This window comes from Puma concolor, chromosome C1 (genome assembly GCF_028749965.1).
Source record: "Puma concolor isolate L17-30 chromosome C1, mPumCon1.1.hap2, whole genome shotgun sequence".
Taxonomy (NCBI): Eukaryota; Metazoa; Chordata; class Mammalia; order Carnivora; family Felidae; genus Puma; species Puma concolor.
In genome coordinates, this window is record NC_141674.1 from 187,686,695 (window position 1) to 187,703,460 (window position 16,766).

Here is a 16,766-nt window from a genome sequence, read left to right on the forward strand (position 1 = left end):
CAAGGATTAGGATGAAGATCTGAGGTACGTGAAGATAAATACAGTAGGGAATTGTTTCATTAAGTGTCTGTTTAAAGGATTATTATTTTTCTCTGGCTTCAGCCAGCCAGCAGTATTACTTGGTGCTCCTGGGCATACGTGGCCTGTGTCCAGCTACTGTAATGCCAGTGACATCCTCAAGTGTGCCAGCCCTTGAGCTATTTAAGCTGAATGAAAACAGGTCTCTTTGTGCCTTATGGTGCAGTTGTGGTTGAGCAAACACTTGGTGACTGTTTAATTAGGAGAATCATGGAAGTTGCGGCCGGCGCTACGTATACCTCGATGAGTGAGGGTAGGAAAAATATGTGTTAGGTGAGGCAGGTTCTAGAATCAGAACTGTACCACAGAACAGATGCTGTGACAACAAGCAGACTTGGTTTTTGAGTTCAGTCACATGGAAGATATTGACGTAAGTGTGGATAAGGGGTAGAGACTCCATTTTAAAACCATGGCTGAAGTGGTACGCATTCCTCTTGCACCGCGGAGCTCAAGAGTTCTGGAAGAGCGTGTTGTCCTTTTCTCCAGGCCATTCAACAGGGGATGTTTGTAATAGGATTCCCTGTAGGAGAGCTGACGTTGGGAACCTTTTCAGCCATTGTGATGTAATGATTTACAGACTTTGCTTCCCTGTTAAAATACCAGCAATGTGTTAAATGATTGCTAGATTTTGCCAACTCCTTAGACGTGTAATGAAGACAAAGTCACGAGTCTGCGTTGTATTTTTTTATGGTTTTTCAAAGAAATTTAATAAAAAAAAGTCTCTATGTCCTTTCTGCTTTAGAAATAAATATAATCTTCCCATTGATCAAAACCCATACCAACAAAGATTTTCTGACTAATCTCTTTCCTTCTCATCAGATGATTTTTCTAAGTGCCCACCTGCTTGCGACTTGTACAAAGAACTATACAACGGAAATTAAACAAGCCTGTTCCTCCTCCTCACACCCAATATTCGATGTTATGCCAGCATATTAAAAGAACTCACAGTATGGAGATAAACATACACCTGCAAAGGATATCAAGAGGCAATGATGGAAGAGGCTAATAAATATATTTATGCCTCAGGAGAGCCATATGTATGGTTTTTGTTGCTGTCCTAGCTGACAAATTGCCCAGAATGACTCCTTTTCCTTACTCTGCACCAGTCCAATAAACAGAAATAAGCTCCGGCATCCATTCTGAAATTGTGAAAAGGGTAAATACCATAAACCACGGAGAAACTCAAGGTTCTTGTGACATTGTGACTAAGGCAAGTCCCTGTGGTACACTGTATTTCAAATCTTGCCTCGTTTGTGAATATGTGTCATTCTAAATAGGTGTAGCTCACTCTTTGGAGGTGAAAGCTTCTTTTTTCCTATTTTCTCTCCTCCCCGAGGTTTTCCTCTACATTAGATGTTTCCCCAGGGCCACTGCAAGGACTGAGTGAATCAGTCGACATGAAGGAAGAGCAGGTTGATAAATTAAAAAAAAGTACCGGACTGGCCTTTTCAGTTGGGGATGGTCCCCAGGAAACCAGCATAAATAGCACCCTGTATTGATAGCCTTTCTGAGCTGCGTGTGTGATTACCTCCATTCGTTATGTTCGTCACACACTCGGCAGTGGAGGTCAGCTTCCCTTTCACCGCAGCCTTCTCTGTGAAATAACAGACCCACAATAAGAGCTGGAGGACAAGAAGTTGATTGAGATTTCAGCTTGAAATCTGAAAAGATTTCTGAATCTTTTCAGCAAAGGAAGGCTACGAATCATACCCACCTGGAAACGTGCTCCCGAATACGGGGTTAGTTTTCACCACAGAATAGAAATTGAAAAAGGAATTAAGCAAATTGTTCTCTCTGTACAATCCCATATGGGAAGTATGTGGTGTGTGTGTGTGTGTGTGTTTCACTCTATAGTATCATCTATTTTCACTAGGAAAATAAGACAAATTTGTTCATATATATTAGTATAAATATAAAATACAGTATAGTTTTCAAAGTGGGATATCCTAGATCACAACTTCAGAATGGATCTTAGAACTTATTTCTGTTTATTACACGGATATAGAGTAAGACTGTAATCTCTGAGGGTGAGACTAAGGAATCATTCTGGGCAATTTGTCACCTAGGACAGCAAGAAATCACAGAACAGGCTGTGCCTGAAGTCATGTAACAGAATTGCTTATATGTCAGTTACATTGTTCTTTCAGTGACTGTAAACTTTTGGTTCTTAGTAAGCCGTATTATAACAAAAGTCACATTTTCCAAGGCTTATTAACCACGTAATTAGGAGGCATGGAGTATACAGTTAAAATAGCATTTTAATCTCATCTCCACATATTCTAACCCTGAAGATGGTTGAGTTTCTTAACTTCTACTCAGCTACAAAATGGGGTACTACTGTCACTATCTAGAGGTTTTTTGAAGATTCATGTACAAGATTCATGTACAATGTATGCATTTCTCAGATTATTCTGGTAAATCTGTAGCCTGACCCATATAGGTTGGTTCTCTTCCCTTCCAGATAAGCATTTAGTAAATTTATTTCTCTCTGTACCAAGACGATGGGAAAAAGTGGTCCTTCTCCACTTTTCTGTTTAGCATGCAGTGGATCCCAGCTATGAGATATGGATATCTCAACACAAGTTTTTACTGTTCATTGCTTGATGAAGAGAGAAGTAAGGCAAAAGCCTTTTGACCCCTGATTCTGAATGGCAACCAGATCAACCCTCGTTCCCCCTTTCACACCTTGCCCTGCCTTCTCTCTGCTTTCTCTTCCCCTTTCTTCATTCACCCATCCAGTAGGGAGATGAATGTGTCGCAAGCTGGTGTTTCTCAAACTTTGGAATGCACAGGGGGCGCCTGGGCCCCATTCCTAGTGGCTCTGCTTCTGTGGGTGCAGGTGGAGCCCAGGCATCTGCATCTAATGAGTGCAGTGGGTGCCAGTGTACCTGGTCTCAGGACCACACTTGAAGAAACACTGCTAGTAATACTGAGGGATAGAAGATGATGTCTTTACAAAAAAGGTCCAAAGTCTAATGAGAGTGTACAGAAGCAAGCTGTGTGATGCAGTGTGGCGAAAACTGTTGGGAAGCACGCATGGGGTAGGGTTTCTGGCTGGCAGGGAAAGGGTCCACCACAGAGGTAATGCTGGAGCTGGCACTTGAAGTAAGGCTAGGAATTTGCCAGACTGAGAAGGGAGAGAGGATTCCATGCAGAAGAAACAACACAAGGAACCACAAGCATGAGAGACCCCGGTGCACTCTCTGGGAGGAGCACATTCCCTGGGTCTCATTCCATTAATAAATGAACTATGAGCATATCCCTCTCGAACCAGAAAACTTATTTGTAAGTCACATATGTATGCCACTGTTTAATCTGTATACTAGAAATGAGGAAAGTCTACTTTCTAAAATGAATAGTAAAGTATATGAAGTTTAACATTTCATTTGTTACCCCCACTTGGGAAGCCAGAAAACCAGGGCAGGTGCTGGCATGTGAGGCTGGAGGTGCTGGGCGGTGAAGAGCATCAGGTGCCCAGGTCCCCTTCTCACGCAAGAGCCCATCGGGAGGCCAGGAGCCATCTCCACCAGGCTGGGGCCTTGGGCTGGATGTGGGCCAGCATTGCTGTGACTCCTTGTGCCACATCAGTCTCTTCCAGTTTCTGTTCCTCTTAGTTGTGTTCAACAACACTGATGGCTTCTGCATAGATGCCTCCCCTCCCAACCCCCAAGATTGGAAAGAAATGCAACAGTGTTCTGAGTGGTTGACTTGATTTCGGGTATGAAACGAAGAGATATTTTGCCTCATTTTGTTTTATTTTGAAATGTGTTTTATTTTATCCTGCCTTCTATATTTTCCAGCTTTTTAAATGAGCATGTAAAATGAAATTAAAATGTGAAGAATGTTAACTCTGTTCCTTAAATGGCACCCTTGTGCTATAAGACAGTTAACATCCACAGATAAAAGTTTGCTTTTTGTTCCAGAGTTAGTATCATTTTTTTTAATAAGGGGGTGGGATTAAATGATAATTTTTACAGCTATAGAAACTGAAATACAGTTAAGTTACTTTCCCTGAATAGTGATCCCCAGGGAAAGAAACAAAACTAAGAAATAATTAGCAAAGGTGCGCCTGGTAGCGCACCTGGGTGGCTCAGTCGGTTAAGCGTCCAACTTCAGCTCAGATCATGATCTCACGGTTCGTGAGTTCGAGCCACACTTTGGGCTCTGTGCTGACAGGTCAGAGCCTGGGGTCTGCTTCGGATTCTGTGTCTCCCTCTCTCTGTGCCCCTCCTCCACCTGCACTCTATGTCTCTCTCAAAAATAAATAAACATTAAAAAATTATATTAAAGGGGTGCCTGGGTGGCTCAGTCAGTTAAGCATCCGACTTTGGCTCAGGTTGTGATCTCACGGTTTGTGAGTTTGAGCCCCGCATCAGGTTCTGTGCTGACAGCTCAGAGCCTGGAGCCTGCTTCGGATTCTGTGTCTCCTTCTTTCTCTGCCCCTCTCCCACTTGTGCTCTGTCTCTCTCTGTGTCTCAAAAATAAACAAATGTAAAAATAAAAAGGGGGCGCCTGGGTGGCTCAGTCAGTTAAGCGTCCAGCTGCAGCTTAAGTCATGATTTCGCAGTTTGTAAGTTCAAGCCCCACGTCAGGCTCTGTGCTGACCGCTCTGTCTCCCTCTCTCTTCCCCTCCACCACTCACCTCTGTCTCTCTCTCTCTCTCTCTCTCTCTCTCTCTCATAAATAAACATAAACATTAAAAATTTTTAAGAAATAATTAGTAAAGATAAATTATATTATTAAATGAAATCATATGTAAAATTCTAAATGGAGGTATATAAGGAGTGTAGATTTTTCAGCTGAACGTGGGGTATTGCAGAATTTGTACAATTTATAGGATTTTGCAACTCTGATATCATTTTTAAAATTCCGAGAAGAAAAAGAATCCCTGTGTTTTTTTTTTCCAATTAGCTATTTGATTTTTGAGGAACCCTGGATTTTATAAGTATTAGAAGTCATTCCTTATGCTAAAATCTGCACGTGTCTCATTCCACAAGTGCACCTCACACAGTGTGATGAAATATTCATTGACTGTGATTTAAATCATTGTAGGATCCCAATATAAAATACAAAACTAAGAGATATTAACATTAACAGATAATATTACCTCTGATAAAAGAAACAGAACTAAAACGAGTTCAGCCTGATTGGCAAACTGAGTGCAGTTACTGCATTCATTGACAGCCAGAGGGATTTTAACTGCTTTATATTTTAAGTGTGATTCATGCTCAGAGGCACCATGCGCTGCTTTATTTCCCTGATAGTCCCAATGACTAAGCAGCTTTCCAGAGGGCTGTCTCAGCTTACTCTACATGCTGTAGACATGTATGTTGGGTTTTGTTATGTTTGCCAAATAAAAGAATTCTTCAGAAAAGAAGAATCCCAGTTTTCAAAAAGAATGCCACTTGTTGTAAAATCTAAACGTAAAAAGGTACCGAGTAGAATGTGACAGACCCCAGGATCCCTGTACAACTAAAGAATGCAGCATAACCAACTACTTAGTACTGAGCCTGGAGTGTAAGCGGCCACAGTGGGCAAGGAGTAGGGTGGGGGAGACATTTCTGGGGTAGACTTTAGAGGACGTGACCACGTGGGAAGAGAAGGAAAAGGAGTTACAGAAACTGGGTGAGTGATGATACCAGTGACCAGCCTCCAGGGCACAGGAGAGGGGACAAGATGGGGATATAGGGCAGGAAACATAATGTTCCCTCTACTCTTTTTGTTCTCGGCCAAGACCCCTGTAATAAAAGATTAATAAGAGAAAAACAAACAAGTTTGTTAACATGTGCACCTCATGTATACAGAGGAGATACCCAGGAGGAAGCAAGGAGCTCCCACGGTGGCTTAGAATTCAGAACTAAATACCATGCTAACAGGGAAAGGGGAGAGGGGGATATAGGCCTTTCAGGGGAGAGTAAGTGATTCTTAGAAAAGATGAGTGGGCCCTTAGAAGAACAGACGGAAGGTATGATCATTTGTGACAAAGTGTGTCTGAGTGTGGTGTTGACTTCTAGGCTCCTCCCCCGAGACAGGAGTCAGCAATCTTACCTGGTTGGCAAAACTCCCCAGGAGGGGATTTATGACAACTGAGTTCCTTTGGAGGCTCCGCCTTCAGGCAGATGAGGGGAGTTCAGAGACAACATCTCCCTGCACCGGCTGTTTTTCAAGTGCCTGCAGCTCACAATCATCAGTACATCAAAGTGCCATATTTGGGGGTGGGGGCATACTCTGCTACCCTTCAGGAAGCAGAACAGAGGAGGAACAGGGAGTTGGCAGCATACAAGGTCACGGGTGCTGTTTGCAGGCACCTGTTGTAAGTGGTAGAGGTGCCAGTCCTCCGACCCTAGGAAGCCACACATAGTCTCACGGCATTTGTGGCTACCAAGCCAGGACAGGAGCTCTGTTGACAACAGCAATAGTTGAGAAATGGGTGAGCTGAAACCCTGGGTCCAAGAATTCCTGCTAGTACTTGGGGAGTTGGACTGGAAATGGTACCCATGGTAACAGTGTAGCACACCTTAAATGTTTAATAAAGGTGGCACCTGGTGGGCACAGTCCTCTGACCCAGGAGAGGGGAAGTCACGGGCAGGACAGGCAGCCTCTTCCATCAGCGCTAGCTCCACAGCTGAAGGCCCACGTGGCAGCCACCAGGCACTATGAGGCTGCCGGGAGCTCAGCTGGCATTCCTCTGGGCATTCACAGTTCCTACTCCTGATGCAGTAGGAAGGGGCACAGCCCACAGTGGCGGGGGGGGGGGGTGATTTTACATTACTCTTTCTCTTCAGTGAAAGAGAGAAATTCTTTATATACAAAGTCTGGCTTTCTGACTTTATCACTCATTTGCCCACTTTATGCTCTTTGGTACAGGCCAGAAAGGTTGAAACATCACCTTCTTTCCCCCCAGCAGTTCCCACATTCCCATTCTCTGTACTGGGCGGGGGGGGAGGGGGGGGGACAGGAGGCTCTTCTGCAGAATTCTCATCCTGCCCCTCCGCTCCGCCCGCTTTATTCTGCTTGGCAACTTAGGAGGTAAGCACTTCATCCACAAGAAGGTCCTGAAGCCAGATAGTCAGGGATCAGATGGTCTGGGCAGTTTCTCTCACCACAGCTTCCCTGAGGCAAACTCATGGCGATGAGCTGTGGTCTAGTTTTAACTCTTTAACATGGAGTCTGGCTGCTGTTGCAGATTGATGTCTTGAAATTCCCTTTGAGATCCTGCTTTCGTTCCCCCGTACCCACCAGCAGGTTCTGCTCTCCAGCTTATCAGCCACTGACAGTCCTGTGGCTGCCTCCCCATCACAGCATCTTTATTGACGAAGAGCACTGGACTCAACGTGGTGCACCCAGCTTCCAAAGGAAGCCGTTTCGTCACTCGGTGTCTTAGCCTCTGGATTTAGAGAAGAGCCTTTCACAGAGCAGAAAATAATAAATCTCTTCTTGCTGAAGTGCCTCTCTGATTCTTTTTATTATTGTTATTATAAGTCCTCTACAGAAAAGAATCAAGACAGTGGAAACATTTTTATAAAATGACACTTTATCTCTGTGATTAACTATATAATAAACCATAAAGGCTTTGCCATGGTAATCTCCTCCTTACACCTTATTGCTTTAATAATAAAAGCTTTTTTATGGCAACAGAATAAAATTTTACTATCCAGACAGTTTAGATAAAATGAGAAGATGTGTTTTTGGAAGGATAAAGGGCACATCTGAAACATGTGAGGTCAGCATAGGTTTTATGTGAGCTCAGTTTATGTAAAACATGTTCAATGTGTCTTAAGTCTGGTGCCCTCCAGAGGACTTTATCCAACCGTTTAAAGAACTTTTAGTGGTCAGTGAAAGGCTGAAGAGTTCTGTATTTCTGTCAAATACAGAGGATTACAGTTCCAAAGCAAAAATGTTCAAAACCAGATGATTAGTGGGGGAAAGCACAAATTTCAATAATTTATTACCACCCTAATTTGCATACAGAATCATCAACTACCTGTTTTGATTCTGAGCCAAACCCTGTGTGGTTTGGTGATTATCATTGCACTTTTATTCATAAGCTTATGTCTCAAATGATTAGATTCCATCAGTGACAAAAATTATATAAATTTTTGCTTAAACATGATTTATATGCAAGCACTACAGTATACCAATTAAAAAGTTTCATTATTGCTATCCCACAGGAAAAAAATGAATATGTTGTCTTCCCATTTATCACTATTGAGCAGTTTCTCTTTTTTTAATGTTTCAAGTTTTTATTTAAATTCTATTTAGTTAACATATACTGTAATATGACTTTCAGGAGTAGAATTTAGTGATTCATCGCTTACATACAATACCCAGTGCTCAGCACAACAAATGCCCTTCTTAATGCCCATCCCCCCACCCACCTTTCCTCCAGTAACTCTCAGTTTGTTCTCTATAGTTAAAAGTCTCTTATGGTTTGCTTCCCTCTTTTTTTTTCTTTCCCCCCGTGTTCATCTGTTTTGTTTCTTAAATTCCACATATGAGTGAAAGCATATGGTATTTAGCTTTCTCTTATTTTGCTTAGCATAATCCTCTGTCTCCCTCCACATCACTGCAAATGGTAAGATTCTTTTAATGGCTGAGTAATATGCCAGTGTGTGTGTGTGTGTGTGTGTGTGTGTGTGTGTGTGCACGCACGCACCACATCCTCTTAATCCATTCATCAGTCGATGGACATCTGGGTTATTTCCATAATTTGGCTATTATTACTATTGAGCAGTTTCTTGTCAAGCAACCCACAGTTGTCTAAGACCATAAAGTAGAAGTTTTTTAAACTCAGAGCTTCCCTGAAAAAGTGATAATTTTAGTGGAGACCTGAAGGAAGACTCACAGTTAATGAGGTGAAGAAAGGCAGGGTCGGGGAGGAGGGTTGTCTTCCAAAAGACGGAAGGGCATGTGCCAAGGCCCTGTGGTGAGAAGAGAACAGAGCTCATACGTTCTGGGATTTCATGAAGCTTAAACAAGGTCATTCCAGTAAAGTGTTAGTGCTCTACTTGTTGTGCCTGCCACACAGTAAGCACTAAGGATGTGTCAGTTATGATCAGCTCTCCTTTTAAGGCAACTCAGGGCTGACGTCTTGTCTGCACAGGTATACCTAAAAAGCAAACATGTGCCCTTTCTGTTCCTCAGTAGGAATGTGGTCTGTGACACTGCCTTTGATTTCTCTGTGGACTCTTCAACTCTCTGATGTCATTTCTCTCAAGACCCTCCCTCCTGCCCTGCATATCTGGTACTCCAGATTACCTGCGTATCTGGTACTACCCTCTGTCCTTACCGGCCTGCAGTGTTTCTCATCAGGTGCACCCAGTGTATGTATCTGTCCTAGGACCGCTAAGAAGATCAGTAGGACTCATGCAGGGCACTGATGAAAGTGCTCATGAAGCTGGATGTGACCTCAGGTCCTGAGGGCATTTGGAATTTTTTAGACACAGTCTTTCATACCCTTCCTTCGATCTGGTTCTCAGCTTGATGTAATGCTGGCTCCTCACTGTCTGACAGCCTGCTAGGGAACAGACTGGCCTTTACTATGAAATCCTCTTCACCCTCTGTATCTACTTCCCTTCCACAATCCTGCTGCCTTGGAAGTGAAAGCCAAAGAAACCCTCAGGTGTATCTTACTGAGATCTTGAGGGAGGTTTGGAGGGAGCTGCTTCAGTCTGGCACCTAATCCTGGTTTGCATTCAGTTCATGGGTTCTGAGCAGGGTCCTGACTCAACAGAGATTCCTGGCTTGCCTTTCTGCACATGAGGTTTGAAAGCAGTCATACGTAGCAATGCTTGAATTACTAAGACGCTTGAGGACAATCTTTTGTTGAAATACCCAGAGGAATGGAAGCATGGTTTGATGCCAACCTCACAGCTTTATCACACCCTCAAGTGGGCATTAATCAGATTAACAATTTATTGTGAAAACCTTCATTCCTCCTGTTGGGCCCCAGAAGGCCCAAACTAACCACTGTATGAATATCCAGCTTTGTTATGCATTAGACCTGGGGATATGTGTTATACCCCAAATGTCCATCTCGTAAACCCTCTGGGCACATAATTATGTTAACAAACTTAATCAATAAGAATTTACCATGATCTTGTAGCTAGTAAAGAAATTAGCAAAGGCCCGTTCCTCCACCATTCTCTCCTCCCAACACGCACACACAGGCTGTAGGGTTCCCGGGTCTTGGCCTTGTTCCGGGACTGAATGCGTGGGAGGACTGTGGGACCTTCCCGGGCACTCCCCGTGCTGTGCTCCTCCCCCACCCATGGGAAGGCTAAGGACACCCACTCTTGTATTGGGTGCATGTATGTCCTTTAGTTATGTGTACCTTGTGTGCCCTCAGATCCCACAGACTCTAATTAGGACATTGGTTTCGGGTGGAGGAATTTCTTCTTGCCGTCATTTTCTTCCCTGACCATCTGCTTTTTGCTTTTCCCCAGTAAATTTGGCAGGTCCTCTCCCCTTCCTCTCAGCTTTCCCCAAAAGACTGTAGGCTCTACAGGGATGGCAGGGGGCTTCATCCACAGCAGCATTCCCTGCCTCAACACCCTCGCTGGCACATGGCAGGCACTCAGCAAATACTTGTGCAGTGTATGTGGTTTCTAGTGCTCTTTGTGGCACATTCCTGCACTGCCGTCCCAAACCTGTGCAATCCCGCTACACTCCATTGCTTAAGAGAATGGAGCACAAGCTACCTGCAGGGCTCACATGACCTGTAGCCCATCCTTCAGCTGGAGTGTCCCTGCTCCTAAGTTCCTAAGAAGTGGTCCTGGACTCCTATTCATGTCCAGTGGAAGTCAAAAGCCCTCTCTAAGATTTGTGCCAGTTCCGGGGTTGAGGGTGGGCTCCACATTCTCATCCTCAGTCTGCCTTCCCGTCTGTTCAGCATCAAATTGACCCAAACGTGGAACCCAGCCACCTCCTCAGCTGACCATGTGTGTGTTCACTTGCGCACATTCAGACCGGCTGCACCAAGCACAGTGAAGATCGGGCAGTCCCCAGGGAGGCTCATATCACAGTCCTCACAGTGCACACCTTAGACTTCTGGCTCCCGGAAGTTCTTTTGCCCATCCCACTACTGGTGATTTCTCCCAGGGCCTTCACTCTGTACAATTCCCAGCCTTCTTGATGACTCTTCTCCCTCTCTCTTCTGCCTCTCTTTCTGTAGGGGCTAGAAATTCAAAACATTTTCTTAGGCAGAGTAGCTTAATCGCATTGTAATTGGGGCTCCTGAGTCCAGATTTCTAGGTTCTCCTCTTATCTCCCTAATAGCTCATCCATTAGCCTTCTTTTCCCTAAACTAATACAGAACAGCCCTCTCTGAGAGGGTTGTTAAAAACAAAAACAACAAATTGCTTGGCCTGTATTGGCTACATGTGAACTTGACAGAGAAGCTAAATATCCCTTATAATCACAGGAGCATAAGCCTGTTTGCCTAACTCAGCATTTCATATGATTAATAAATGCTGGTTTATGAATAGATGGCCTTTGGAAAGAAATTCAAGAAGCTAGTGATGGTAATAGTGGAGACCTCCAAGGAAGGGAACTGAATAAGCTGGGACAGAGACAGGATAAAGACTTCCTTCTTTTGTATTCCCTGTATTTAAAGCACATTGACATCATACTTATTTAATGTCAATAAATAAGGTACAAGTATCCTGATGTGCTGGCTACACCAAAGTGATCATATCCAGTGACCTTAAGCCATATGCTTCATGGGGATAGTTGATATCCATACTTGATGGATTAGGCTTAGAGCCCAGCTCTGGAGAATGTGCCATTCACTCTACACGTCAGTTCTTTCCATGAGGATTTCCTGGTTGGCAAGAGCTGAGCTTCTCGGCATACTGTCCTTGCTCTCCAGATGTTCAGGTTACATCATCTGGATGAAGAGCCCCAGAACTCCTATAGATATATCCCTTCTTACCTTGACAGAGATTACAAAATATTACTCTTAAGAGGAAATAAATTTTCAAATCACTTTAAATTTTAAAAGTACACCCGATGGGGAAAAAAGTACATCTGTTGAAACAGATAATAATTATGGAGATAACTGCAGTGTATTAAAGCATGTTAATTATGAGTTCATAATCAAACTATACAAACAAGCAAAAAAAAAAAAAAAACCTCATTGGTTACTTTGGGGGATGCTAAGGAACCAACTATCGTTTTGAAAACTGATACACCAGCATTTACCCTGCCTTACCTACTTAAACGGCATGATAACCCAAATAGCTGATAAGAGAAAGTTTCTCTTTGTGAAAGTCTTCCAGTAAATAAATGAAGGAGTGATAGAATTTGAATATCCCCTTTTTAAAACCCCATTGATCTAGGCAACGATCATCAATGGCTAATATAAAAATGGAGATGTCCTTTGTATTTCCTATCAACTTGTTGTGAGATGGAGGAATCCAAATACATTCAGGTTTGGTTTTTTTTTTTTCAAGAGGAATATTTATAACTGTGTTGTGTCATTATGTGTCTGCCGGTAGAAGCAGATAACAAGGTATTCTTCTCAGAAGAAAAAACAAATCTGAATCTAATCAAATTTCTGTATCTCATCACAAATTCATAGGAAAATTAAAAGAATGGGTTAAATACCCATGGAGATGTAGTCAGCAAAATTCAGACTGTGGATAGTGTAGCAGGACAAACAACCTGGTGTATTCAACAAATGAGTTGCAAAGAAGAAAAAAAAGAGATGGGAGGGAATCTATAGATTAAAACAGATTTAATAGACAATCAGCCAATTGCAGTGCTCGGAACTTATTTAGATCCTGGTTAAACTGATAAAAAATCTGTATAGGACAATTAGGGAGATTTGAACACTGAGTAGATATCTGATAACATTAAATTATTGTTAATATTTTTAGATATTATGGTAATACTATGGTTATAGTCCCAAAAAGTCCTTATCTTTTTGAGATATGTATTGAAATATTTATGATGGAAATGAAAATTTAAGAACATCTCACATCTATGCTTATATATACATAAGGATATATCCTTATGGAAGGATATGCTGTTGACTCTTGAACAATGCGGGGGGGGGGGTTGGGGTGCTCCCCCCATGCATAATCAAAAGACTGCATGTAACTTTTGACTCCCTGAAAATTTAACTTTCAGTCAACCATTGACCAGAGGCCTTACCAATAACATAAAGGGTCAATTAACACATATTTTGTATGTTGTATGTATCGTATACTGTGTTCTTACAATAAAGTAAGCTAGAGAAGAGAAAATGTTATTAAGAAAATCATAAGGAAAATACATTTATGGTAATGTACTGTATTCCCCCCCCCTCAAAAAAATCCACATATAAGTGCACCTACATAGTTCAAACCCATGTTGTTCAAGAATCAACTGTATAAAGGAAGTCTCACATGTGTTGCTGTTGTGAGGGGAACTGGGAGTCTGGATGGAAGAGAAACAAACTTCTAGAGAGATAATTATTTACTTTATGCAGGTAATACTTTTTTCAAAGAACTAACCAAAAAATAATACAGTGGGGTGGGGAGGGGGAAGTAATTTGAAGTTGAAATGCTTCTTTCGGGGAATGATAAGGCATAGACTCTTTGAACATGTGGATGGGTAGACCCAGATGATATTTCCCAAAGTAGGTCCCAAGACCATCTGAATCAGAGATGGGCTCACCTCCCAGCCAGAATCTGGAGGAGCCATGCACAGAGACATTTGAGAACTACCGCCCTTGATAACCTGAATGGCAGCTTTTCAAATACTCATTACATTGTTGTGGAACTTTGGAATTCATAGGGCAAAGATACTCCCAAATTTAAATTCAAAGCAGCACAATTCTGAAAGTCTGAAAAGGCTTTTTTTTTTTTTTTTTTTTTTTTAGATTTGCTGACAATGATTTAATCAGCAGATGTCACTATGAAATACTTGAGAGCATCCCTTCCGTGTTGCCTCATTTTTGGAAAAGGCAGAGTGTGCTGCTGGCATTGTAACATAGAAATATTTATGATAATTTTGTCTTTTGTTTAATGAAAATAATTTTTCTTTTGCTTCCAGCGCTTATTAAAAGTTTATCTTTGATTAAGCATTCTTTGCTTTTGTTTTTGTTTCCCTCCCCCTTCCCCCCCAGCATCATTGACAAAGAAGTTTCATTAATGGCAGAAATGGATAAAGTTAAAGAAGAAGCCAGTAAGTAGACACATGGTTGTTTGGTCAGGAGCCTCCCAGTCAGAAGCAATCCATAGGTCAACTGACACTGATGTGGATTCTGAGTGGGGTCCTAAAACTCACACTGATTAATGAGCTCTGTAACCTTAGGCAAGTCACTTAGCCCCTGGAAACCTCAGGAACCTCATGTGGAACAAAGTCAGAGGAGTAGCACCACTGAGCGCACAGCAGAATAAGGCACTTGGCAAATAATAGCTGTTAGCTATTTAAAATTTTGTGCGTATAAAGGACTACTGATAGTTTTAATCAGGTTTAACATGACATTGAATTTAAAATTAAATTTTAAAACGTAAGTTTTTAAGCTTTCACAACTCACACATCTTTTTTTTTTTTTCTTAGTGTTTATTTTTGAGAGAGAGAGACAGAAGGCAAGTGGGGGAGGGGCAGAGAAAGACACGGAGACACAGAATCCAAAGCGGGGTCCAGGCTCTGAGCTGTCACAGGGTTCTGACTCAGGGCTGGAACCCACCAACCATGAGATCATGACCTGAGCCAGTCAGACGCTCAACCAACTGGGCCACCCAGACACCCCAGCAATTCACACATGTTGCTATGTTACTTATACAGTCCTTTTCACTTGTCCTTTCTTAGGTTCAACTAACACAAGTTTAACAAACTAAATTCCCCTAAAAAAATTTAGTCCATTTGAAGTTTACTTAAATTCCCTCAACCATTTTGAAGTACATTTATAAATTTAATCCATCTGATTTTTTTCAAGCACTTCAGATGCCTGACAAGGCAAACTCACAAACCTAAGAGCAACATATTCCAAGCTTTTAAGCAGCTCTTATAAGATTAATAATTCAAACTTAGAATTATACTAAATGAAGTTTTCTTAAAACCCTCCCGCTTCTGTTTACAAACTTAGTCAAATCGGCTGACACCTGCCAGATTAACACCTCAAAAGAAAATCAATTATGTGTTTTAAATCAAAATCACAAATGGGGATGGTTTAATGTAATAATGTAACTGTTTAAACAATAAACAGATGATCTTGATCATTGCAAAACTCCTAAATTTAACACAAAATATCAGTATACCTTCGGTTTGATTTGTTTTATCTTTATACTTGTTTCTAATTCTGAATTTTCCACTGTTGTAAGGTAACTCAACAGCTAGTAGGACAGGACTATCTCAAATAGGCTGAGGTTCATGGGCTGGAAATTTTAACTGAGACAAGATGGCTCAGTCAGATTCAACACCAAGCCGCAAGTAGAGTTGCCAAGCCCTTTTTAATTATCGAATTCAGCCTGAAGTTGTTAATGGGAGTGCTAAAACCGTATTTTTCAGCTGGGATTTAGTTTTATAGTTCTTATCTCCTGGGCATTTAAAGTTTTTCATGCTTACCCAAATTTTATCTTGTTAATTGAATGAATGGCAGTCTGTACCCCAACCTGGTTTCAGCTAAATTCCTTCCCCTTTGACTGCAATGCCTTTCTTTTTATCAGAATGAAGGATCAGAACAGATTCTTCATTCTTTTTGTATTTTTCTTGCCTGGCCCTTGGTCATAATTCAGTAGTCACTTTTTATGGAAAATAGCTATCAGTGTGTTTGTTACACAGTCTTTTAAAAATAATCTTAAGTAATATGTTAGAATCTAAAATGCAGCAAGTTTTATTAAATAAAACTAAATGTGATCCAGGGTTCAGCTGTGGAATATTTAGGTAGTTATGCAATCCCTTTGATTGTGAAATTATTTTACTCTTATGAAATCTGTTGATTTCTTCAGTAAAAGTTGATTACCACATGATTTGGGATTTTCCCTGTTTCTCAGGTATAGCTTATTTTTTCTTTTAAGTTTCATGTGCTATTGATAAAAATATTCACAGCCAGCACAGACACAAATGTTTCTCTAGTACCAAAATGCAAAGTTACTAGCACGTCACTTTTTTTTTTTTTTTTTTTCAACGTTTATTTATTTTTGGGACAGAGAGAGACAGAGCGTGAACGGGGGAGGGGCAGAGAGAGAGGGAGACACAGAATCGGAAACAGGCTCCAGGCTCTGAGCCATCAGCCCAGAGCCCGACGCGGGGCTCGAACTCACGGACCGCGAGATCGTGACCTGGCTGAAGTCGGACGCCCAACCGACTGCGCCACCCAGGTGCCCCTAGCACGTCACTTTCTAACAGGTTAACGAAAGACCACAGATTTCACATGTTCATTCTATCTCCTTGAGACAATAATATTAGGTGCCAAGACCTGTGGGATTTGGAGTATCTCAGGAGAGCATCCTTGTTTTTCAAGTTCATTCAATCAATAAACATGTACTGTGTGCTTTGTATGTGTTATGTAGTGTCAGAAACTGTGTTAAGCAGCAAACAGTAAACTTTGGGACCTGCACATAAAGAGTTTCAGCCTAGCTGAAATGGCAAGACGGTTGGCAGGGTTTGCCTAACTTCAGTAATTGATGCCATGGCTCTGGTTTTAGAACTGCCCAGAACTTGGGGAAGCCATTTTGCATGCATTGGAGGCAAGCAGA

General features: G+C 41.9%; 1 protein-coding gene across 6 annotated transcripts in view; it reads left to right on the plus strand.

Moving 5' to 3' along the window:
- SPATS2L (spermatogenesis associated serine rich 2 like) overlaps positions 1-16,766 on the plus strand; it is a 167,446-nt gene that overhangs the window by 137,138 nt on the left and 13,542 nt on the right. For all 6 annotated transcript variants that reach the window (XM_086719231.1, XM_086719230.1, XM_086719233.1 and 3 more), the window contains one exon: positions 14,189-14,247. In XM_086719231.1, the coding sequence (XP_086575357.1) occupies positions 14,189-14,247 (59 nt within the window). The remainder of the gene's footprint in view (positions 1-14,188; positions 14,248-16,766) is intronic.